The 21325-nt window shown below is 50.4% G+C and overlaps 13 protein-coding genes across 13 annotated transcripts; 4 read left to right on the top strand and 9 right to left on the bottom strand.

Annotated features, from left to right (window-relative positions):
• Positions 1-262: 262 nt before the first annotated feature.
• On the bottom strand, positions 263-1950 carry ASPZODRAFT_131758 (hypothetical protein). Its single transcript, XM_022722833.1, has 2 exons — positions 1389-1950; positions 263-1305 (listed from the first exon to the last, which is right to left on the bottom strand). The coding sequence occupies exons 1-2, from the start codon at positions 1456-1458 to the stop codon at positions 425-427; spliced, it is 951 nt and encodes a 316-aa protein (XP_022581373.1). The 5' UTR covers positions 1459-1950; the 3' UTR covers positions 263-424.
• Positions 1166-2186, top strand: ASPZODRAFT_1839344 (hypothetical protein). The gene has a single exon (XM_022727209.1). It carries the CDS (start codon positions 1552-1554, stop codon positions 2077-2079), a length of 528 nt encoding a protein of 175 aa, XP_022581372.1. The 5' UTR covers positions 1166-1551; the 3' UTR covers positions 2080-2186.
• A 324-nt stretch (positions 2187-2510) lies between these two features.
• Positions 2511-3759, bottom strand: ASPZODRAFT_1838315 (hypothetical protein). Its single transcript, XM_022727205.1, has one exon. It carries the CDS (start codon positions 3413-3415, stop codon positions 2777-2779), a length of 639 nt encoding a protein of 212 aa, XP_022581371.1. The 5' UTR covers positions 3416-3759; the 3' UTR covers positions 2511-2776.
• On the bottom strand, positions 3325-4699 carry ASPZODRAFT_131756 (hypothetical protein). Its single transcript, XM_022722832.1, has 5 exons — positions 4596-4699; positions 4223-4522; positions 3948-4164; positions 3486-3881; positions 3325-3406 (listed from the first exon to the last, which is right to left on the bottom strand). The coding sequence occupies exons 2-4, from the start codon at positions 4484-4486 to the stop codon at positions 3541-3543; spliced, it is 822 nt and encodes a 273-aa protein (XP_022581370.1). The 5' UTR covers positions 4487-4522; positions 4596-4699; the 3' UTR covers positions 3325-3406; positions 3486-3540.
• Positions 4700-4897: 198 nt separating this feature from the next.
• On the bottom strand, positions 4898-5919 carry ASPZODRAFT_131753 (hypothetical protein). Its single transcript, XM_022722831.1, has 2 exons — positions 5866-5919; positions 4898-5828 (listed from the first exon to the last, which is right to left on the bottom strand). The coding sequence occupies exons 1-2, from the start codon at positions 5877-5879 to the stop codon at positions 5240-5242; spliced, it is 603 nt and encodes a 200-aa protein (XP_022581369.1). The 5' UTR covers positions 5880-5919; the 3' UTR covers positions 4898-5239.
• A 689-nt stretch (positions 5920-6608) lies between these two features.
• On the bottom strand, positions 6609-8285 carry ASPZODRAFT_65782 (hypothetical protein; the record flags this gene model as incomplete). The annotated part of the gene is made up of 2 exons (XM_022729331.1): positions 6609-7105; positions 7163-8285. 2 exons carry the CDS (start codon positions 8283-8285, stop codon positions 6609-6611), a joined length of 1620 nt encoding a protein of 539 aa, XP_022581368.1.
• Positions 8286-9174: 889 nt separating this feature from the next.
• On the top strand, positions 9175-11138 carry ASPZODRAFT_65690 (hypothetical protein; the record flags this gene model as incomplete). Its single annotated transcript, XM_022729322.1, has 2 exons — positions 9175-9829; positions 9895-11138. The coding sequence occupies 2 exons, from the start codon at positions 9175-9177 to the stop codon at positions 11136-11138; spliced, it is 1899 nt and encodes a 632-aa protein (XP_022581367.1).
• A 42-nt stretch (positions 11139-11180) lies between these two features.
• On the bottom strand, positions 11181-12371 carry ASPZODRAFT_131748 (hypothetical protein). The gene is made up of 2 exons (XM_022722830.1): positions 12157-12371; positions 11181-12098 (listed from the first exon to the last, which is right to left on the bottom strand). Exons 1-2 carry the CDS (start codon positions 12294-12296, stop codon positions 11201-11203), a joined length of 1038 nt encoding a protein of 345 aa, XP_022581366.1. The 5' UTR covers positions 12297-12371; the 3' UTR covers positions 11181-11200.
• A 1538-nt stretch (positions 12372-13909) lies between these two features.
• On the top strand, positions 13910-14959 carry ASPZODRAFT_15547 (hypothetical protein; the record flags this gene model as incomplete). Its single annotated transcript, XM_022726218.1, has 5 exons — positions 13910-14094; positions 14143-14245; positions 14300-14363; positions 14420-14866; positions 14943-14959. The coding sequence occupies 5 exons, from the start codon at positions 13910-13912 to the stop codon at positions 14957-14959; spliced, it is 816 nt and encodes a 271-aa protein (XP_022581365.1).
• Positions 14960-15312: 353 nt separating this feature from the next.
• Positions 15313-17369, top strand: ASPZODRAFT_15546 (hypothetical protein; the record flags this gene model as incomplete). Its single annotated transcript, XM_022726216.1, has 2 exons — positions 15313-15603; positions 15675-17369. The coding sequence occupies 2 exons, from the start codon at positions 15313-15315 to the stop codon at positions 17367-17369; spliced, it is 1986 nt and encodes a 661-aa protein (XP_022581364.1).
• An 86-nt stretch (positions 17370-17455) lies between these two features.
• ASPZODRAFT_15545 (hypothetical protein) lies at positions 17456-18852 on the bottom strand (the record flags this gene model as incomplete). Its single annotated transcript, XM_022726214.1, has 3 exons — positions 17456-17803; positions 17861-18055; positions 18106-18852. 3 exons carry the CDS (start codon positions 18850-18852, stop codon positions 17456-17458), a joined length of 1290 nt encoding a protein of 429 aa, XP_022581363.1.
• Positions 18853-19056: 204 nt separating this feature from the next.
• Positions 19057-20046, bottom strand: ASPZODRAFT_15544 (hypothetical protein; the record flags this gene model as incomplete). Its single annotated transcript, XM_022726211.1, has 2 exons — positions 19057-19970; positions 20025-20046. 2 exons carry the CDS (start codon positions 20044-20046, stop codon positions 19057-19059), a joined length of 936 nt encoding a protein of 311 aa, XP_022581362.1.
• On the bottom strand, positions 19994-21092 carry ASPZODRAFT_1837809 (hypothetical protein). Its single transcript, XM_022727203.1, has 5 exons — positions 20907-21092; positions 20792-20843; positions 20643-20743; positions 20442-20593; positions 19994-20391 (listed from the first exon to the last, which is right to left on the bottom strand). The coding sequence occupies exons 1-5, from the start codon at positions 21046-21048 to the stop codon at positions 20266-20268; spliced, it is 573 nt and encodes a 190-aa protein (XP_022581361.1). The 5' UTR covers positions 21049-21092; the 3' UTR covers positions 19994-20265.
• Between the last annotated feature and the right edge of the window lie 233 nt (positions 21093-21325).

Here is a 21325-nt window from a genome sequence, read left to right as displayed (position 1 = left end):
AGATATGAATTGCGCCCGTCCCGGACGGCGGGCCCTTTTTTTTTTTTTTTTTTTGCGCTGGCGATTGGCGTTGGATTGAGATCTGGAGAGATCCGGAGGTCTGGAACTCTGGAATACTGTGATTCTGATAAGACGATGCCTGGAAATGGGACTAGGGAAAAGCGCTCGCCGATTTGTATATGATAGACGTGAGCATATGGAATGGACTTTATGATTAATAGTCTGTCCTTTTAAGTGAATTTGAAAAAAGAATTCTCATAACTTGTGGACCATATTATCAATTTAGATAAAGTAAGAACAGAAGAACAGTGGTATAAGGCTAATCTATACAAAACTAACAGGATACCACCCCCAAAAACAAAAACCAAAGGCGCAGAAACTTCAAAAAGAAAAAACAAATGGCACTTTTTTTTCTTGTCCCTCTTCATACTTCTCCCGCCTTGAGCTTCCGCGCATCCCATCTCACCCGTCGCAAATGCCGCGCCGGATCCTTGACCTCGTTGCGGGCATGCAGCCATCGCCCGTTGTCGAGCAAGATGACCGACCCGCGCGGCATCATCTGCGCCGTAAGATGCAGCGTGGCGCGCTCCGCCTCTGCGCCGGTCATCACGCTCTTGAGTTCCGCGAGGGCTGCCTCCGCGCTGCTCGTCAAAGGGGTGAAGATGTCGTCACGGAAGCGAAGGACGGGGGGGGAATCATTGCTACTGCTGCTGCTGCTGCTGTTGCCCGCGTTCTTGTCGTCATACAGACCCAACACGCTCCCCACAATAACCCGTTGATGTGACTCCTTGACAAACTCTTCCGGTACGGTGATTTCGAACTGGGCTTTGGCGAGTTCGCGCCGGGTTGAAGCCGACAGTAGGCCCAGCAGTTTCTCCACCTTCAAGACGGATAAGGTCCCCCCGCCGCAGCGGTCTGGCTGTAGGACCTGAAGAGCAAAGAAGCGCGGCGGTGCGCTCTCATAGCTGCAGTCTGTGTGCCAGGGAAATTCCTCCATCGTCTCCGAGCGGGCCTGAACGTTGTTGCTCTGGAACGAGTCCGGGCTCGGCCGCACATCCCAGAACCATCCGCGCTCTGCGCTGTGCGTGATGGGTAGGCCGTGTGAGTGGTGGCGGTGTAGGTTCATGATCAGTTGCTGCAGGTAGCTGCTTGTGTCGTCGGAGAAGGTGAGCCCGAGCTTCAGGATTCCATCTTTATGAAGGTGATGGTGGATGGTTTGCAGATGGGATTGGTCATGAGCTGTTTGTTGGCTGTGAACAGCTAGCTGGGGGACACTGGCTAATTCGGAGACATTGGCATAGTGACCTAAATAGGAAGTATCAGTAAATGGAGAGACGTCTTAAGAATGGATAGAACAGTCCAAAAAAGAGCAAATTCAATCGACTTACGACGGTAGTTGAGTCTTTTGCAGGCTGCCATGCCGGCAACGAGGCATCTGCGGTGGGAAAACATGGCCATTGTGATAGAAAGAGAGGAAAGAAAGAAGAGGATGAATCCAAAGTATGAGGATGATCCATCAGCCGGGAGACACATCGTGAACCCTTTATAGTCATGACTCAAGACTTGGAAGGCATCGTGAACAACAAGCCAAGAATCTTAACTCATCCTGTAGGACACAACGGAGGCTATAGGCGTCGACTGTCGCCCAACCAGCGTCCGCCTGGCCTCCTATCAAGGATTTGCTTGGCTATTCGCAAGAGGTCATCACCCGTGGCTATCCATAATCATGCAGATATCCATCCTCAACCTTCGCCTTCCAGGGACCCTTTTCAACATTGGCTTGCCTCACCGTCTTTATGGACCAGTGCCAATCAGTTCCCCCCCTTTACGTCTTTCGGACCGGTCCCCCTTCCAACGCGGCCCGAGAGTCCTTCCATCTCAGGCAAGGGGATTCCAGGCCTGAGGTCCACGGGATCGGGAGATCTCCCTGCAGGGATTGCGCGTTACACAGACAAGGTATATTCCGCCAGACAGGTCAGATTCTCTGGTCCAGAGTGGAGTCCCTGGTCACGGCTTGGCGAGAAGGGGACGACTCGTAACGGCCCAGCCGACGTAGGACGGCCAGGGAGGGGCGAATGAGGCATACCCAACACCCTGGTTAATCCTGCAGCAGAAAAGTCGGGAATGGGTCTCGTGAATCTTCGATAGTACGGAGTAAACTTTGGGCGGACGGCGGTGGAGCCAATAGCTCTGGCTGGGAAGGATTCCGTTTTCTCCGTTTCTGGGCACTGGGGTTTCGTTCATTAGTACCGCCCCGTAGGGATCTTGGTTGCCAAGAAGTACGGGGTGTAGATGATGAAGAAAGCCATCTGTAGTGAGTACGGAGTATCTCACCGCTCATATGTAACCCTGCAATCCGCACATTCCAGAATCATTTCACCATTTCACCATTTCATCATTTCATCATTTCATCCTTTGCCAAGGATCAGATGTTTCAGAAGATCAATCGGGGAAGGGGGAGCTTCTATGTTTGATCTGATAGAAATCAATAGTTTCGCTCATGTGATTCAATAATCCCCATTTTTTGATCATATGGTCTTTAAATAGTCGTCCCCATAGCGGACAATAGTAATCGTTTCTTGTGAGCTGTAGACTCGAGGCGAGTCTAGACCGACAAAGTTTTGAAGACGGTCCACGAGACTGCATGACGGACTAAGACATTGGTATAATAATAATAGTAATGTGTTTGTCGTTTGTAACTAGTCACCAGATTTTCGATCCGGACCGGGGGATAAAAAACCCCCAACATGGGCGTTTCTCAAGAGACACCCCCAAGTCAAAACGGAGCATAGAAGGGAAACCGTCTTTTCGGGTCGTATTTTTTCTTCAATGCCCTCAACCTCGCCAACCGCCATGGTTCGTATCCATACATGTTCTGAGGGCTTTCGGTTCCGCTCGCATAATTGACGTAAGCATGAAGCTCCATGCTCCCGCCAGCACGATGGATTATCTCGCGGAGCTCCTCGCCAAAGCGACTGGCTGTCTCGTCAAGGGTGGAGTCTGGCTGGTAGACCAGAACGGGGGCAACAATGATGGCATCCGCACGGTGTGGGAACGCCGTGGAATCCTCCGGAATAGCCTTGACTCCCTGGAGCGTGTACCCTTCGAACATGATGAACGAATAGGCGAATTGGGGCATCTCCGAAGTTGTCCGTGCAAAGGCGTCGAAGACAGCTCGCCGTGCAGGGAGGTCATATGACTGAATATTGACGGGGAACCGAACGTTGGCGAATCCCATCTTCTGACAGGGCAGGGCGTCAAGGTCTAGCCCGTTCCATTTGGGGAGATCCAGGTAGGTCCCTGTCTGCCCCGCAGTAATGGCAGGCCCAAGATCTCGGAAGGGAGCCGTGTAGTCTGGGGAAAGAACAGACTTTCCGGGCTTTATAAGGGATACCAGGATGATAGGCTGTTGCATAGGATTCTCAATGTCAGCATTGAGAAAAGAAGAAGAATTCTCTCATTTTGTAAGACAGAAGCCAACACACATTTTCAGTGTCGATTTCGGGATTGCGGAGGAAGACGGAATAGTTAATGACGTCGTCAAGTGCTGTTGGTGAATAGTGTATTGATGCGGTCGAATATAGCCTCGACCTTGTCGTGAGTAAAGATGTAGCTCTCATACGACCACACACCGTCATCTTCAATATCGTAGATCTTCGACGTGACCTCGGTGACAATCCCAAAATTGTGGCCCGCGCCCTGCATTGCCCACCAAAGGTCAGGGTGAGATGTTGCCGAAACAGTCTCGATGTGGCCGTCTGCTATTGCCAGTCGCATGGAGACAAATTGATCGGATATGAGGCCATATTTGCCTTGCAAGAACCCATGACCTCCACCCAGCCCTGGTCCGACCAAACTCGTGCATTCACAACCACCAACCACTAACAGACATATTAGTGACGAAAAATAATAATAAAAACAACCTCTCTTCAGAATGAACTCCTAACCTGTCTGCTTCCCTACCTCCCAGAGAGTGTGTGAGACCTTCTTTGAGAGCACTCCCCCGCCAAACGTCGCCGTGTTCCCGTCCGGAGAGACAGTGACCGAGTCCAGTTGATCCATCCATATTTCAATACCGTCTCTGATCTGCCCCAGGCTGGTGATGGAGCCGTGTCCACCGCTCTTCGCGAAAAAGGGAATACCATGTGTGTTGGCATATTTGATCTATTCCTGTGAGCTTTGTTTTTCACCTAGCATAGATATATATATATGGTGTTATTACCGTCTCCGCAACATCATTTTCCGTCACAACCTGCACCACAGCAGAGACACCGGGAGCACCGAATTTAGACCAGCGGCTAATGGAATCGGTAAACGCCGTGTCGTCTAGGAGAATAATGCGTGCATTCTGTGATAGCTTTGGCTGGAGGATAGAAGTGATGTCACCTCTGCCGCAGATTGTATTCATGATCGTCGAGTGTGAGACGGGCAGCGCAGGGCAGAACCACGAAATAGCCCATGCACCGATAACAGCTGCCACTTCCATTGCGACTCTGATGAAATAGTTGACTAGTATCTATGTCTGCCAGTCGAAAGTGAGTTGAGTTCTTGGTTCATCTCTACTTGAGTATTTGTAGCGGGTGGGGGCCTCAAACCTTACTCCGCTGCAGGGGGAACGCCTGATCTGGGCTCCGGAACAGCAGTCTTCGAGTATTGACATCATAAACAACGTGGGAACTGCGTGTTTTGGTGGTGGTGAGGAATCCAAGTCGTGGAATGATGCCTGATGATGCCTGATGATGCCTGGACTCTGACGTGACGTTACTGTCACATGACAAAGGGGTCTTGCCTGTTTCAGCTGTTTTACCCCATCCCCCCAACAAAGAATCATTTTCTCGATATGAGGCAGCAGTTGTTGCCAGCGACTTGTGGCTGCGATTGCCTTTTGTTTGTACGAGGAATGTCGATCTGACCTGATTCAGCTGGCAGCCCGTATTCTGTCCGACGTCTTATTATAAGCTATTGATTGTGCGTTAGTCCGGTAGGGACACATTCTTATCATTGGGTTACTTGTTTCGTTCCGGGGTCAGAACTAATGACAGCTTGCAGTATATTAGATTCAGTGATCCAGCAGAAAGAAGAGAAATACGAAGTATCTATCAGCTATCCTGTATGCTCCTAGATTCGACATTTGCAGTTATAGCCAACAAGCCATCTATCCTACCTCGTTACAATGATAGTTCGTTGCACCATGATGCCTGATTATGAAATGTGAAATGGGAAGGGAAAAAGAGGTTTCTTAGAAGAGCCATGGGATGAACCTTGCCGTTTGGAAATGGTAGTCCTCCCACTCCTTTCCAAAGTTCCGGCGCAGAAACGCTTCTTCTTTCACGACACGCATGGAAAAAGTCCTGAAAAGGAAGATCAAAATGAAAACCCAGTCCGCAGCAATGATAAGGGAGACAAGTGTTTGCACCGTGGGGCTCTGGTGGCTCCAGCACGCCGGGACCCCGTCTGGTCGCAGGACGAGGCCGCAAACGCTGAGGATCGACACTACCAACCCGGTATATGACGGGTGCTGCATGTAGGCGTACAGGCCGGAGCGAATCAGACCAGACGGCCGTGTGATGACGAAGGTGAAATTCTTGCCTAGCTGGGCAAAGGCCAGAAGCCGCATCCCACTCCCTACGATGACCGCGACGACGAGAGGAGCGGACTGCCCCGACCAGGTGAAGAGGGCGGGGTTCAGGGCCTCCGTAGCGGCTGGACAGGTTGCTTCACGGACAGCAGCAGGCAGACAGGGCAGGACGACGTGGAAGAATGCAAAAGCAAGATGGATGTAATGCATGGAATAGGCAATCTTCAGGCGCTGCAAGCGGTCAGACACCTGGTACTAACAGAGATGTAAGCGTACCTGAGCCAAAGTGTCTGATTCCCATCCTGTGGTTGGCTTCGCATTTGGGGCCATAGCACTCCGAGCGAGTAGATAGAAGCCGTATGCTGCGGTCAGAGAGAAGGAGATATCCATTAGTAGTAGTAGTAGTCGTAATAGTAGTAGTTCGTGGTTATAGTCTTCCAGCCCATCAAGCAATCCGTCTGATAATTTGCATTGCTTCGCTCTGCAACGCCTTATATATATATAAGACCTCATCGATCGATCAAAGTATGTAAATCATTATCTAAGTTACGTCTTGAGACTCAGGCCCCCTCTTACCCCCTACTTCCTAGGGGTTCTCCTTCATGCCTAGCAGTAAGCCACCATTCCAGACGATGAGTGAGCTTGATAATACTTATCTCTGATAGTTACATATCTACCAATAGATCTACTTGAGCAGAGGCATGACATCAGAAGTCATCAGTCTAATGAGACCATGAGATCTATGAAGAATAAGTAAGGGGTAAGCTTATGTAGTACAGGCTGAATAAAGTCTCTCTACAGACAAAAGCCCCCTTCTATCTCTTGATAACTACTATATAGCATGTGACAATGAGTTAGACTGGCGTCTGAAGAGCTTCACCCTGGTGATAAGATAGTTTTCATCAAAAAACGCGCATTGCTTGTATAAGTAAGCATGAATAGTGTGATTAATTTTGCTTCTGGTTATACTATAGCGAGAGTTTAAGATACTCAAAAGATTAATAGATGATAATAGATGACAGATTGAGAACTAAGCAGCCTTCTTCTTCACACTCTTCCTCTCCATCGCCAAACTACCGAGCAAGGTCAACCCCCCCAAAGCGACAGGCATGTACAGGGTCTGCATGACCGCCTTATCGTACCCGAGTAGAACGCTCTGCAGACGGTTCCCCCCAATGTACTCCCTGACATGGTCAAGGCCGCCATCGACAAACGCCGTGACGTTAGTTCCAGGCGCATACTGCGCAACCTCGGCCTGCAGACGGGTCTGGAAGAGCGTTGCCGAGGCGGAGATGAAGAGCGCAGAGCCCATCCCACCTGCTAAACCTGTGATGCTGATTCCTGTCGCGACGTCTTTCATGGGGAGAACGGTCTGCACGGCAACGACGGGGCTCTGCATGCCTAACCCGACGGCCACGCCCAGGAAGCCCAGGTAAGCGAGGATCTTGGCTAGGTTTTCCTCGACGGGGAGGGTGGTCAGTAGGCCGGAAGCGATGGGGGCGAGGATAGACGTGGCGAACATGAGTGCTAAAATCATGAATACCTAACTTGGTACAAAAAAAAAAAAAAGAAGGGAAGACTTACGATAGTAGTAACCGATAGTCGTGGTGAAGACACCCGATGCAAACGAGGCCGCCATCATGCCAACCATCAAGGGCACACCAAGGGCGCCCGATTTGGCAGCCGAGTAGCCCCGGATGCCCTGGAAGTAGATGGAAATGTAGTATTCCGTGACGGCGAGGATGCCGTTATAGCACGTGCCGAACCAGGCGCCCGCCAGAACGCTACGTTGGCGCAGGATGCGGGCGGGCAGGGTGGCGTGGTCGTTCTGTCGGTACTGGATGACGGCGAAGAGAGTCAGGAAGAGGGCGAAGATGACCAGCAGCGAGATCACCACCGGGCTGCCCCAGCCGTACTTGATGCCCCCCCACTGCATGGCGATGAGAAGACAGACGATGGAGGGGACGAAGAAGAGGGTGCCGAGCAGGTCGAGGCGCTTCAGCTTGTCGGCGATCGAGAGGGTGACGTCCGGGTTCACGACGGGATCATGGAAAGCGAAAAAGGTCAGGAGAAAGGTGACGACTCCCAGGGGGAGGTTGATAGCGAAGCAGAGGCGCCAGGACCAGGCGTCGATGAGCACGCCGCCGACCAGCGGGGCCAGCACCATGGCGAGGGTCTGGATGGCGAAGCAGATGCTGGTCCACATCGGTCGTTTGGCCTTGGGGAAGCTGTGGGTGAGGATGAGCAGGACGCCGACCTGCAGGGAACAGGAGCCCAGGCCTGCGATGGCGCGGCCCAGGATGAAGACGATGCTGAGCGGTGCAACGGTGCAGACGAGGGAGCCCAGCTCGAAGATGGCGGTGGAGATGAGGAACAGGCGTTTGACGGGGAAGACGGCGTAGAGACGGCTGCAGAAGAGAATGAAGCTGCTGGAGATGAGCATGTAGGCAGCCGAATACCAGCCCAGATCCTGCACGGTGTGAAACTCGTTGGTCAGGCTGGGCACGCAGACGGCGACAATGGTCAAGTCGAGGCCAACGAGCAGCATGCTGAACACGCACGAGACGAGCGACATCCAGAGCTGCAGGCCGGCGGGGTAGACGGTCGAGTCTGCATTTTCAGCGTCGAGATTGATGTTATTGTCGTTGGGGTCTTCGAGCTGGAGAGTGTCTGTTGGGTGGGTGGAAGAAGGAGAAGAAGAAGCCATGGGGGGAAATCTAGGGAGAGAGAAATATTGAATAGAAGCAGGAATGTCAGACAAGACAGTAAGACATTTATAACTTAACCTGGTTTAATTGCTGCCTTTTTCCAGGATACGACGTCAGTCTTATTTAGGCTGAATTATTATACCTTTGATGATATTTAATTAAATAAATTATTTATATTTATATTAGAATTACTAGAATTCTATAAGTAAGAGTTGATAGACTAGGATATACCTGATATCAGCAATATAAGAGTTAGTTTTAAAGTAGATTATATTATTCTAACAATAGTTGAATCACCATTAAGAATGTTTTCTTCATCTATCAAGAGTTTATTTTCTTTATTCATTATGAAGGAGTGTCATTGTCAAGAGGTCTCCAGTCTATATAGCTATACAGAGCTATTAGGCTTCTACCTGTAGTAACTATACTCCGTATAATCCCTATATAACTATTTTCTATTTTATTTAATTCTATTCTTATTAGAAATAATAATCCTAATACTCCACTATAAATACTCGGTCTACCCCCGGTCTTGATCGACATATCGCTACATCATTGCCGAAACCCCAAATCTCTCATGATATTCTGTTTATTGTGAAGAGTATTATATACTCGCTTGAGATGGTAGGTAAACAGTAGACAGTAGATATCATAGATTTATTCCATATTTAATGACTTCGAATCTATTATTTAATCCTTTTAATTGATTCTTTTCCGATCGCTCACTCAATCCTTAACCCCGCTCCTATTGTATTACCAGACAAGATGAGACGAGTCACAAAGCCTTTGACCCCGCGTTGGGCCTCATAAATAGTGAAATCGACCCTTTGTGTTCTTCTTTCCAATATATATTCTGCAGATCCATCTTTCTTGAATCAAGACATCATCATGGCTACCGTCGAAGTGCAGTCGATTCCTTACCGCCAGCTCCCCCTATCGAAAGACCGCATCGTGCCTGGCTCGACGAATGTGCCTATCGGTCGATTCCCCCAAACAACCTCTCTCTCCTCCATCGACGCCGCTGCAGTTGCGTCGCAGCTCATCTCCGACTTCAACACTGCCCTCAGCCGCACCGACTACGATGCCGTGGCCGCCCTCTTCCTGGAAACAGGCTACTGGCGCGACCATCTCTGCGTGACGTGGGAGCTCCGGACGCTCAAGGGACGAGAGAAGATCGCCCACGTCCTCAAGACACAGTGTAACGTCTCCCAGCTGGCCGTGGATGATTCGACTCCCTTCCGAGCACCCCATGTCGGACCAATCGATGCCTTTGGGGAGGTGATCGGCGTCGAATTCTTTGTCTCCGTGACCAGCAAGGCGGGAAACGGGCGTGGAGTCGTCAGACTGGCAGAGGAGAATGGCCAGTGGCGTTTTCTGAGTCTCTTCACCTCTTTACATGAGATTACTGGTCATGAAGAACGTACCTATCACCGTCGACCCCGTGGTGATGAGCGAGGTGGGCACCCTGCCTCTACAAACTGGCTGGACCGACGCAAGATGGATCGGGAATACAAGGATAAGAGTCCGGCAGTGTTGATCTTGGGTATGCATCTACATGACGAAGAAATAAACGGATTCTCTCTTAGTGTCGATTTTCTAACTCTTTAGGCGCCGGACAAGCTGGTTTGACCGCTGCTGCACGGTTGAAAGCGTTGAATATCGACACTCTGCTCGTCGACCAGGTCGACCGGGTCGGCGACTCGTGGCGGAAAAGATACCACACTCTCGTGCTGCATGATCCCATCTGGTACGACCACCTGCCCTACATTCCCTTCCCATCCACCTGGCCCGTCTTTGCGCCCAAAGACAAGATCGCCGACTTCTTCGAATCGTATGCCTCCCTGCTCGAGCTCAACGTGTGGACCCGCACCACCATCGTCTCATCCGCCTACGACGAGACCACCAAGCGCTGGACTGTCACTCTCGCCCGCCGACGTGAAGACGGCTCGAGCGAGACCAGAACTCTCCACCCACACCATATCATCCAAGCGACAGGCCACTCTGGCGAGAAGAACATGCCAACCTTCAAGGGACAGGATAGCTTTCGCGGAGACCGTCTCGTACACAGCTCCGAGTTCACGGGTGCTAGACATATCAGCCCAGAGAAAAAGAAGAAGGCAGTGGTGGTCGGATCATGCAATTCCGGGCACGACATTGCCCAGGACTTTTACGAACACGGCTACGACGTGACCATGGTACAACGCAGTTCGACCTGTGTCGTGACAGGCAAGTTCATCACAGAAATCGGCATGAAAGCTCTGTACGGCGAAGACGGCCCCCCCACCGAAGACGCAGACGTTTACCTCTGGGGGATTCCCACGGAACTGTACAAGGCGCAGCAGCTCAAGGTGTCAGGCGTGCAGGCCCAACACGACGCAGAGATCCTCCACCGGCTAGAGGAAGCAGGGTTCAAAGTCGACAGCGGGCCCGACGACGCAGGCCTGATGTTCAAGTACCTCCAGCGCGGGGGAGGGTATTACATCGATGTCGGGGCGAGTCAGTTGATCGCCGACGGCAAGATCAAAGTCAAACACGGCCAGGAAATCGAAGCTATCACGCCCACCGGGCTGTTGTTCGCCGACGGATCGACTCTTGAAGCCGACGAGATCGTCTGCGCTACGGGCTACCAGAACATGCGGACCCAGTCCCGCCTTATCTTTGGCGATGCAGTCGCTGACCGGGTCGGAGATGTTTGGGGGTTCGATGAAGAGGGTGAAATGAGATCTATCTGGCGGAAGAGCGGGCACCCGGGGTTCTGGTTCATGGGCGGCAATCTCGCCCTCTGTCGGTATTACTCGCGTATCCTGGCGCTGCAGATTGCTGCTGTAGAGGCCGGTCTTACTCCTGCTTAGTACATCTTATATATCTAGATTGTGTCTTCCGAATGCAATCATCTTGATTCATATAAGTTGCATTACCAAGAATTCATAACCAGCTTATGCCCACTCACAGCATTCTGATCCAGTAGATCGAGTGCATGCTGAGCCTTGGCCAACCCCCCATGCACCCACTGTGGCCGGGTGGGCACGATCAGGCCACTGGCCAGTCCCTGCGGCACGTACTCCTCATAGAACCAGCGAGCGAAGTCGAGGTTTGCCGGCTGCTCGAACGACCAGCTATACGGCGCGAACCTGCGCTGGACAGTGTCTGGAACGGGATTCTCGGGGCCAAACAGTGGCGTCATGGTGTTGTACGTGCCTCCCCCGAGTGAAGACAGGTATCCTACCAGCATGTTGGTGACGGGGGGTAAGCCGATGGTGTCGAGGATGGCATCGTATGGGCCATGCGCTCGGATCTGGTCTGCGATCTGGTCGGCTGGAAGAGTATGGTCGATCACGGCGACAGGGCCCAGCGATTCCACAAACCCCCGGTTTTGAGGAGACGAGGTGGTGATGACGGTGTATCCTGCTATCACGGCATAGTTGATGGCTAATCCGCCGGTGGGACTGGACCCGCCATAGACCAGCACTTTCTTGCCCTTGGCTTCGGCTGCAGGGTTGTCGCTGGATAGCGACGGCCGTGCCAGTCCCAGATGGATCGAGAGCGCAGACGCCACAGTGGCCAGGTTGAGGATAGATGCTGCCGCGGCCTCCAGCGGAGTCCCTGGGACTAGCTTGGAGCTTGAGGAGACGCAAGCCAACGCGTACTTCTGAAACCCGCCGAACCGGGAATCCCCTTGGACCTTGCCGGCGCGATTCACTGCGACCAGGTCTCCTGGCTGCAGTGCCGTGACATCCGGTCCGACTGCTTCCACGGTTCCGGCGAACGAACCACCTAGAACAAGTGGATAGGGGACAGGGTGTGTGGCATACCTGGAGGATTATTAGCTTCTCTTGCGTCGAATACGCACTCCATGAGATGGGGGCGTACCGTTGAATCTTTGATTCAATCGGGCTGAAGGCAATCACCTCCACCTTCACTAGTACTTCGCCATCACCGGGAACTGGCTTTTCAGCATTCTCGACCGTAAGTCGAGCATGTTTCTCCTTGATCCACGCTGATTCATTCATCCTGTTGCGACGTGATGAGGTAGATTGATTAGGGTATTGAAATCATTTTTAATTAATGCATGACCTGTGCCGTCCACCCATCTTATATCTCGTTTCCTTCTCATCAATTGATCCATATCACTCATCCAGTTCAGTGATATGTTTCGTGACTTCAGATAGATTTGTCATTCTCGGACACCGAGCCCCGAGAATCTATCATGCCACAAATTATATTCACTTGTCAACTTCAACCAGTTGCTGGTTATTATTGGACGCTACGCCCAGTCGGACTCCGATTGCGCGAGAGGCGAAATGCCGAGAAGAATGGATTGAGACGAGCCAATCGAGATACTCTTCAGTCTTGCAGAAATTTTGAATCATGATGCTAGAAACTGTACCTGTAGGAACGCAGAGAGTATAATGGTAATCTTATGGTCTTTTTATAATCACTTCTGTTGAAGTGGTATAATAGCATCCGTCAATCGTGGCCATTGCTGAGAATGTCTGTGTCGATATTACCGAGTCCAACATAGTGTAGACTTTTGTCTAGTATCTTCAATGCCTGCACCGTAATGCATCTCATCTATAGAACTGATTGAATTGCACTGTGGTCGTAAAACCGAGATCATGATTCTCAAATGACAGACTATTTCAATATCCATTCTAGATATATGTCAGCATGAACAACTCCCTGTAGATGAATGTTATTCGGGCGACACATACTTACACCAGCTAGAACAATACAAATATTCCAAGCCTGAGTGCAGGCTACAGCCGAAGCTGCTCTCAACCTTTGATTCAAGAGCTTTATGTAGACGGTGTCCCAGGAGATTGTATCAACATCCCCCCGAAGTGCCCATGACTTTTCAAGAAGACATGTCAATTGCATGAGTTGACAGATGGTTTTGATATCGACAAAATGGAAAGCATTGTACCATATCCTGTCGACTTCTGCAGCTTGTGCCTGGCTTGGATTGGAGTGCGTTAGAAGTTGTCATCAAGTTTATGTTTTAAGGTGAGAGAAGATTTGCCGGTCATATGAAGACTGCCTAAGAAGAAGGGAGCAGGTCACATGTTGTTGAGCTGCCGACTTCCTCTAACAAGAGAGTTTTAATCTTCAGCCAGTTCATCTCTTTCCACTAGAAGTCTTCAGGCTGCATTAATAGAATGATGCAGTGATCTAGTCATCACTTGAAACAATGGGTTATAAATAAATCTCTAAGGCATCAATGCTATAGTTACCGGCACCTGGGAAGCTAAGGTGATTAGGTTCTTTCTTTCATGCAAAGCCATTAATTGATTGACAGGTTCTCAGGAACTGAGACCTCATGAGCCTTCTATTTGGCTTTATTCTTTTCAACTGGAAGAGAATGGAGAGCCTGTGTTGCCTAGACAAGGAATGTAGACCATGAGGAGGTCTTGTTATTGCATATTCGGACAAAGGACCATTTCAATCTCTTCGGCAGAGGACAAGCTATTCACAGTTTGAATTATCCGGACAGTATTTAAAGATGCCCATTTGGCATCTCTGATGACTTGCAACTTACCACATCCCAGATTTCCGCTGAGCAGCAGCCTCTTTTTTCCTATCTCCATATACATCTTGAACGCTTGTTAAATCAACATTGAAGGGGATGTCAGAAGAAGGGGAGCGATTAGATGCGCTACGGCGGATCAGGGAAAAGAATTGTGGTGGCTATGAAGACAAGAAGCTTTTTGCCATTCTGTACGATCTGCTAGAGGACGATATCCTCTCGCCCGACCAAGCAGTGGAGAGGATTGTTGGGGGGTTTTCACCACCAGCTTGCCTGTGGAGCTCGTACGAAGGAATAGCGTATATGTCAGTGCTTTGTACTCTGTCGATCAGAATGATCGAACACTTTGATCCTCGTCATTTAGGCCAAGATTCATTGGCGTTAATGATTGAAGCTCTGAGCCAGACAACATGGAACGAGGATCATTACCATGGTGTATGCATACTAGCTTCCCAATTTGAGGTACCATAACTTGCTTACAGCCTGCAGAAAGAGTTTCCCTCTTGGAAGGGACTTCCATTGTTCGAGGAGTTCGTAACCTACCGCTGGACTGGTATGTTTTCTCGAAACCTTGAAAGCACACGGCCAGTTAATTCATACTATCAACAGAACGTCTAGTGAAGTACAAGAACCTCTTCAAGGCGCACCGGGAGCTCCAGAGTGGCAGATGCTATGGGTCCATCGAAAAATGGGTGAATTTCAATTCCTTTGCTGCTAGGCTTTTAGGAAAGAATCTTGTGAAATGCTGGAAATTTGCAGTCTGGGCATTGCAAGATGCTTTGGACAACAAAGCAAACGGTGAACATTTGCTAGAGGAGCGAGTTCTTGTTGCCTGTGAATGGATCTTACATGCGGGAAATGCCCTGTTCCACATGTTGAGCAAGGACAAGCATCCAGATGGCCTGGACCGCGAGACTTGGGCTTTCTGGAAGAGGCGATTCTATGAGACTTATGACTCAGACCGTACGGCCGAATTTGGCAGCAAGGCTCTTTCTGCAGCGAGGGGAATGGAACTGATTGAGGTGCGCGAAGAGAATCGCGGTAAAATGAGAAGAAGTAAGCAAAAGTCCGAGCCATAAAGCGGTTTTCTTGACTTGCTGATCGGCTAACTAAACGTCCCTACAATCATTAGAGAAGACCGACTGCTGACTAGAATCAATAACATGGTGAATATCTATGTAGTCAATTTTCAAATTGATTCGCTTGCATGAGATAAAACTGAACGCCGACAGTGATGTTGTAGGAGGTTTCAAGCACAGATAGAACAGTTTATCAAGGACAAAGCAATCCACTCTGCATCACTCCAAATATATTGTAACTTAGAGAAGACAGCAATAAAAGGAATAAGAATCGAAATGGAAGGAGAGCAGATGCTGTCATATCACGTGCCGACGCTAAACCGTTCTAGGAACACAGGATGCTTACCACGTGGAGAAGAACTTCCAGCCTCAATTCCATCCTTGCTGAAACTCCTCCTCCCTCTGTCCAGAGGACAGCTGTGAATGGCCACTTCTCACGCTCCTGGAGCCCTCAGAGATGGCGGGGGCACCGTGACACCGACTCTCAGCTGCGAGTCCTGCCGCCAGCGCAAGATCAAGTGCGACAAGCTGATGCCATGCTCGCACTGCCGCAAGGCGGGGATAATCTGTGAGTCTGTTCAGCGAAAACGATTACCTCGAGGTCGGTATGCACGGAACTCGAATCACCGGTTACGCGAAAAGATTGAGAAGTTGGAGACGCTGGTCAACGCGGCGCTGGCAAGTGCTGCGACGCCCACAAGTGGTACTAATCTGGTGGGTAGGAGGTAGTGACTCTGTGATAAATAGGGGCAGATTCCTTTCTTTGCTACTAATACTGACGATAGGAACAGGTCCAACAAGAACATCCGTCCATCGAGTCTGGCCAGAACAAGCCGCTCGCGCTTGACTTTTGCAACGACCTTCTGAAAGAGATTCAGGGACTGCACGGTCTAACTCACGTTTCCGAAGAGGATGAAAGTAATCCAAGTCCAGAGGTACCAGAGACGCTGAGTGAATCACTAGCTCCTCGGCCCTGGTCATTGCCATGGGGATATGCCGGAGCAGTGCCGTTTCAGCAGCACCAGCAGAGCCTTGCATTGCGTCCATCTGCCGCAGTGACGGCTCGTCTATGTGAGATCTATCTCAGCCACGTGGATCGGATCATCAAGGTTCTTCACCGGCCGTCTCTGCGCGAGCACCTGTTGGAGGATAGACCGTATCGCGGGTTTCAACGTGATGGCGTAGCAGAGGCCGCGCTGGACGCGGCTGTATTCTACGCTGCCGTGGCCAGCATGACGGACCGTCAATGCCAGGCTCTATTTCACTGTGCACAGAGCGCCGTGCTACCAGAGTATCAGATAGCTGCGGAGATGGCCCTGCAGAGAGCAGACTTGATGAGGACAGAGAGCTTACTTGTGCTTCAAGCGCTGGTGATCTACCTGGTGGCGACTCGTGTTCACGACCGGACACGCGCCGTCTGGACGATGGTTGCCACCGCGGTGCGCATCGCCCAAGCACTCAACCTGCACCTCGAGTCGAGTCATCCGCTGGATACATTCTTTCATGCACAGCTCCGTAAACGGCTTTGGTTCGTGATTTGTTTGCTGGACGCTCAAGTAGCCCTCGACCAGGGATCGAAACCCCTGATCACACACGACATGGCGCAGGGCGTATCACTCCCCGCCAATGTCAACGACGAGGACATCGACCCATCCTATCCCGCTGCAGATGTTGTTGCTCCTCCGCCTGCACTCACAGATATGACCTTGTCCCTGGTAATATACAATCTACAAACCGCTGGACGGTCCATTCATATTCCCGGACGAGACGTGGACAACGAGCACGTCCGCGAAGCGATGGCCCGGTTCGAGAGCACCCTCTCCTCACTCACGCAGCACTGCAATCCGGCCGAGAGCCCTTACTCCTGGCTAGTCTATTACAGTGCTCGGTCGCTCGTTTCTTCTATGCGATTGTCTGTTCTGCGTCCACTCGTGCACAGCCAGGAACAGAGTCATAACCAGAATCAACACCCGGCGCCACGCATGCCCGGAGACTCACAGGCATCTTCCCTGCTGGAGCTGTGCGAGGGGGCGATCGAGAATTCATACCGGATGGAAACCGACGCGCGCGGGGAAGGGTTCCGATGGTACGTCTCTGTGCAGTGGACGAGCCTGGCCATCACACTGCTGGAATGCTATACCTCGCCTGACATTGGGGGCGTGAAACGCCTGTGGCCGTTGGTCGAGTGTGTGTTTGAGCATTACTGTCGCCGCCACAGCACGAGCAGTATGAAAGCCGTTGTGCGAATTCTCGCCCGCTTCATGGAGAGTACCAGGGAGCGCGTCCAGATGCTTACCCAAGGAACAGACTCTCAACAACAGCAACAATCCGTGGTACAGGAAGCATATAGTGATACGGTTGACCCCTCGTGGAGCGCATGGGAAGAGTTTACCAACGAATTAGTATCGTCCGGTGATTTTGACGAGGCCGAATGGGCGGGCGATCTTTTCGTCCGACCAGACATGGTATTTCCTTCCTAAGTGATAGTTGAAACACTATATTGAACCGATCATAGCATTGCCCGTCCGTATTCCTTTAGACGCCGAGATACCTAGAGGGTACCAAATCAGTAACTGGGACTCTTAGACAGGAGCCAACATACCTCAGATACAGCATCGTAGTCGTGCGCCCATTTAAAGAAGGAAGGGCTATTGAACGGCGCGGAAGCATCGGGAACCACCTCCCGCATACTCTTCCATTGATCCTCTTCAGAAGACGGGGTCTTTCTATCCTTATTTCGCTGACTTCTCTGTCCGAGGTACATCCGTGTATTCCACGCCGCGTATGCTTTGATCCGTTCCACGCGCGGCTTGCGAATCTCTTCCCATAACCCTGTCAAAATTGGAAGAGGAAGGTTACTCGTTTTAAGCAGCAGGTGTAACACGCCTATATCCTCGATGATCTGCGAGAGGCCCTATCCGGTCAGTACAAGCCAAAGTAACAGAACCAGAAAAAAAGCTAGATGCAGTACTTGAGCTGCGTTTGGCTGCATGGCATGTGCCGCATCGCCGAGAAGCAAGACCGCGCCACTCTTGCTCCTCCAACTGGGCAAATCGGGCATCTCGGCGATTTTCCATCTATCGCAGCTTGTGGCTAGATGTAACGCGGCTTCAAGTTCGGGGCAGATCCCCGCGAAGGCCTTTCGGACGAGGTTGATATCGCCGTCCTAATCTATTAGACGGAGTGAAAGAAAAGAAATCAAAAGGAGAGCTAGACCTCATCCCATAAACGGCTGCTACTCCCGTCATCCTCAGCCTGGAGGCCGTATAGTCCCTGCCAAAAGGGAAACTTGGATGGTCGACGCGCAACAACAAATCGGTTTTTATCCGCCCACACGGTCGGCTCAGTCTGGGAGAGTAAACAGGAAGCCTCACGGTCGGCCTGCAAGAGCGACTCCGAAACATGGATGCCGTAAAAGACCGTGTGTGTGAGGATCGGGTCGACAGGCACATCTAGCACCCTCGAGCGCAGCCGTGAACGAATCCCGTCCGCGACGAGAACGAGATCCGCATGGACAATGGTATCACCTCTAGAACCTCGTAGACGGACGCTGGGCTTCACCGACGGCCATTCGCCATCAACGATATCTTCAACAAGAGCATCAAAGGAGACAATGCACCCGGCCTGTACGGCTTCTCGGTATAAAATATCCTGCAGGACGGGTCGAGGAATCCCCCAATCCGGTCCTTCGCTCGCAGGCCCAGGCACATTCCGCATCTTCATCGCTCCGGAGCGGAGATCTCTCACCACAAAGGGCGGCATTCTATCCGCCACGCTGTCGATAGATTCGTGTAGTCCCCATGACTGAAGGATGCGGGCGGCTCCAGGCCGGATGCCTAGCCCGCTGCCCTTGCGAGAGAGGGCGGGGCGTTGCTCGAAGATCTGGACGGTGTGTCCGTCACGGGCGAAGCAGAGGCCTGCAGCGAGGCCGCCTAGACCGGCCCCCACGATGATTATTCGCATTTTCGACAGATTTGATGTGACTGGCGATGGTGATGTTGGTGGTGAGTTGAGATGGTTTAGTAGGAGAAGTTGAAGTGTTGGCTTGACCTCGGTTACATGATTGGTCATCACATGGTACTTTTGTACTATATCAGAATGTATTATAGAAAGAACATCCTGAAAGAATAATTATCAGTCCTGCTATTCATTGAGATATGGGATTATTTAGTGATTGTCTTGGTAAGGCCAGATCTTGTCCATCCAATCTCTCTCCTCCGCATTCTCTGCCAACGACAGGAAGTGTGTCTTTTGCATTTCACTTGTCTTCTGCAACGTTTCGTAATCTTCAGGATCAACGATCCCGTCGACTGGCAAGATTCCTGCGTTCTGAAACTCTTCCATCAGTTGCTCGATGTAATCGCGGTTCTCCATCTCCTCACTGTGCAGTTTGATTTCTTCTTTTGTGAAAGAGATAGGGCAGTCAAGCGCAGATTGTATCCCAGACCAATGCTCGATCACTTCCATCAATGATGAGCGAAGCCCGAAGACTTCTCTTGACGACCAGGCCCCTCCTATTGATTTCATGGGTTGGACAACAGGCGACTTCCATGTATAATTATGGCGTATGGCGGCATAGTGCAGAGGGTTTCTCTTGGCCGTGAGAACTTCATAGTATCTGTGGCACAAGGCACTCTCATGGAGTTTGTCTGCCCTTTTCCTATCATCTTCAGATAAAGTCTCATAGCCCTCTGGTTTCTCCGGCATAACCCATCCCAGTGGAAGTGGGCTCGTATGTTGCACCATCCGTGGGAATTTAGCTTGTAAGATCAAGGGAGCAACTGTTGTGTTCTGCCAGTCAATAATGTCCGTGATGATCTCCGTGTCAAGATCGACGTATATGTTATTGAGATGGAGGTCGCAATGCCACAGTGTCGGCTGCAAAAGATCCATAGTCTCAGGATCATGTCTTGTGATGTGCGGAACAACCAGCAGGTATTTTTCAATAAGGTCAATATATTCATTAGGCCTCTCCAGATCCGTATTGCTTCGGTAATAGTTCATGCGCGGTTGAGCATTCAGTGTTGCCCAGGTTTTCTTGTTGTTCCCTATACCTGTCGCATAGTCGGAGATATCCATCCCTACAATAGGATCACCGATTAGAGAACGATATTGGAAAGAAAGAAGGAACTTACAAGGACCTCGAGATAGGTTCATAGTAGCTCGCTCATCAGACCAGAAAATCGCGTCTGTGACAGGGCCAATGCAGAACTTTGAATCTCCATTAAGCGAGAATTGATCCTTTGAATGTGGTCGTGGCAGATCTTCTTTGTAGTATATGCATCCATGTCTAGGCAGTGATATAGATGCTACTCTCTCCTCCAGTTCCACAAGCTGCTTTATAAATTTATGTTTCGATGGAGAAGGAAGCTGATACTAAACATCACCAAGAGCAGTCCCCTTTGCCTTTTCCATGACGATGTATTCACTTCCAACCGGATTGGAGGAATCACAGCTCCAACTGAGCACTCGAGGAATTGGCAGACCTATAACTTCCCGCACCTTGTATGATTAGCATTACTGTTGCTCCCTTGAATAACCTCAGAGCGTACAAAGTCCATCGTTGCAACTTCACTGGCAATAGTCAGGATTTCCGGCCCTGTATTAGGATTTGGCAGCTTTGCTACCACCTCGGATCCATTATTGAATGCTAAAAGAAAGGTTTTGTTGTATTGTCCTTCCTGATATTTCATCATGTGCGTGCCTCCAGAACTTATTAGAATAGTATGTGCCAATAGGTGGAAGGATATTACATCTATCTGCATCTGTACCGCTTGACTGGACAGCAACAGAAAGAAGCTCTGGGATATTGAATCTTCGATACCTCTTTGAGGCTTCCTGGGCGTCGTTTGATCTGCTATTAGTTAGAATCAGACATATTAATAGGTTCGGGGAAACAAACAGCCATCGATTGGTGGTATATCGGTAGAAATCTTCTTCTCTGGCCTCGGTCACTGTTAAAGCGAGGTCAGAGAGTCTTTTCTCTTTTTTCAACCTAAGGGAGACCATGTCCTCACCAGCCCCATCTTTCTTTTGTAACGAAAGCAAGGCGGAAGGGTCGCTAGAAAGATGGACTAGTCTGTACTGTTGTCGGTATACAGATCTAAGTGAATGTGGTCCAAAGACTGCAGGGTGAATAAGTAATGATTGAGTTCTCATATTATCTCTGAAGTTGACGAGAGCGGAGAGTGTTGGATGGACATTAGATATGCGACAGTAGGATAATAAATAGCACAGATCACATGACATTATATGCTAGGGGCTGTGATCTCTAGTATAGTATAGTAAAATCAGCTCTATTCTATGGACATTTACTATATGCCTCCTGAGCTATTTGATATAGAGTGCTATACTCAACTAGAATCCCGGCTCAGCCATTATTCAGATATTAATCCAGATAAACTGCCATTCATTGGCAAAATATCTCTCATCGAGT

Source organism: Penicilliopsis zonata (genome assembly GCF_001890105.1).
Source record: "Penicilliopsis zonata CBS 506.65 unplaced genomic scaffold ASPZOscaffold_6, whole genome shotgun sequence".
Taxonomy (NCBI): Eukaryota; Fungi; Ascomycota; class Eurotiomycetes; order Eurotiales; family Aspergillaceae; genus Penicilliopsis; species Penicilliopsis zonata.
The sequence above is the reverse complement of the archived record's forward strand: the minus strand, read 5'-3'. Positions and strand labels throughout refer to the sequence as shown.

Bases quoted from the DNA above. Each gene is read 5' to 3' on its own strand.
- ASPZODRAFT_131758 (XM_022722833.1), bottom strand. From the start codon at position 1,458: ATGGCCATGTTTTCCCACCGCAGATGCCTCGTTGCCGGCATGGCAGCC. The intron at 1,306-1,388 runs GTAAGTCGATTG...CTTCCTATTTAG, and splicing joins CAAAAGACTCAACTACCGTC to GTCACTATGCCAATGTCTCC.
- ASPZODRAFT_1839344 (XM_022727209.1), top strand. From the start codon at position 1,552: ATGACTCAAGACTTGGAAGGCATCGTGAACAACAAGCCAAGAATCTTA.
- ASPZODRAFT_1838315 (XM_022727205.1), bottom strand. From the start codon at position 3,415: ATGCAACAGCCTATCATCCTGGTATCCCTTATAAAGCCCGGAAAGTCT.
- ASPZODRAFT_131756 (XM_022722832.1), bottom strand. From the start codon at position 4,486: ATGGAAGTGGCAGCTGTTATCGGTGCATGGGCTATTTCGTGGTTCTGC. The intron at 4,165-4,222 runs GTAATAACACCA...TCACAGGAATAG, and splicing joins AAAATGATGTTGCGGAGACG to ATCAAATATGCCAACACACA. The intron at 3,882-3,947 runs GTTAGGAGTTCA...TATGTCTGTTAG, and splicing joins GGAGGTAGGGAAGCAGACAG to TGGTTGGTGGTTGTGAATGC.
- ASPZODRAFT_131748 (XM_022722830.1), bottom strand. From the start codon at position 12,296: ATGAATGAATCAGCGTGGATCAAGGAGAAACATGCTCGACTTACGGTC. The intron at 12,099-12,156 runs GTACGCCCCCAT...ATAATCCTCCAG, and splicing joins ATTGAATCAAAGATTCAACG to GTATGCCACACACCCTGTCC.
- ASPZODRAFT_1837809 (XM_022727203.1), bottom strand. From the start codon at position 21,048: ATGAGAACTCAATCATTACTTATTCACCCTGCAGTCTTTGGACCACAT. The intron at 20,594-20,642 runs GTAATATCCTTC...TAAGTTCTGGAG, and splicing joins CGGTACAGATGCAGATAGAT to GCACGCACATGATGAAATAT. The intron at 20,392-20,441 runs GTACGCTCTGAG...TAATCATACAAG, and splicing joins AAGTTGCAACGATGGACTTT to GTGCGGGAAGTTATAGGTCT.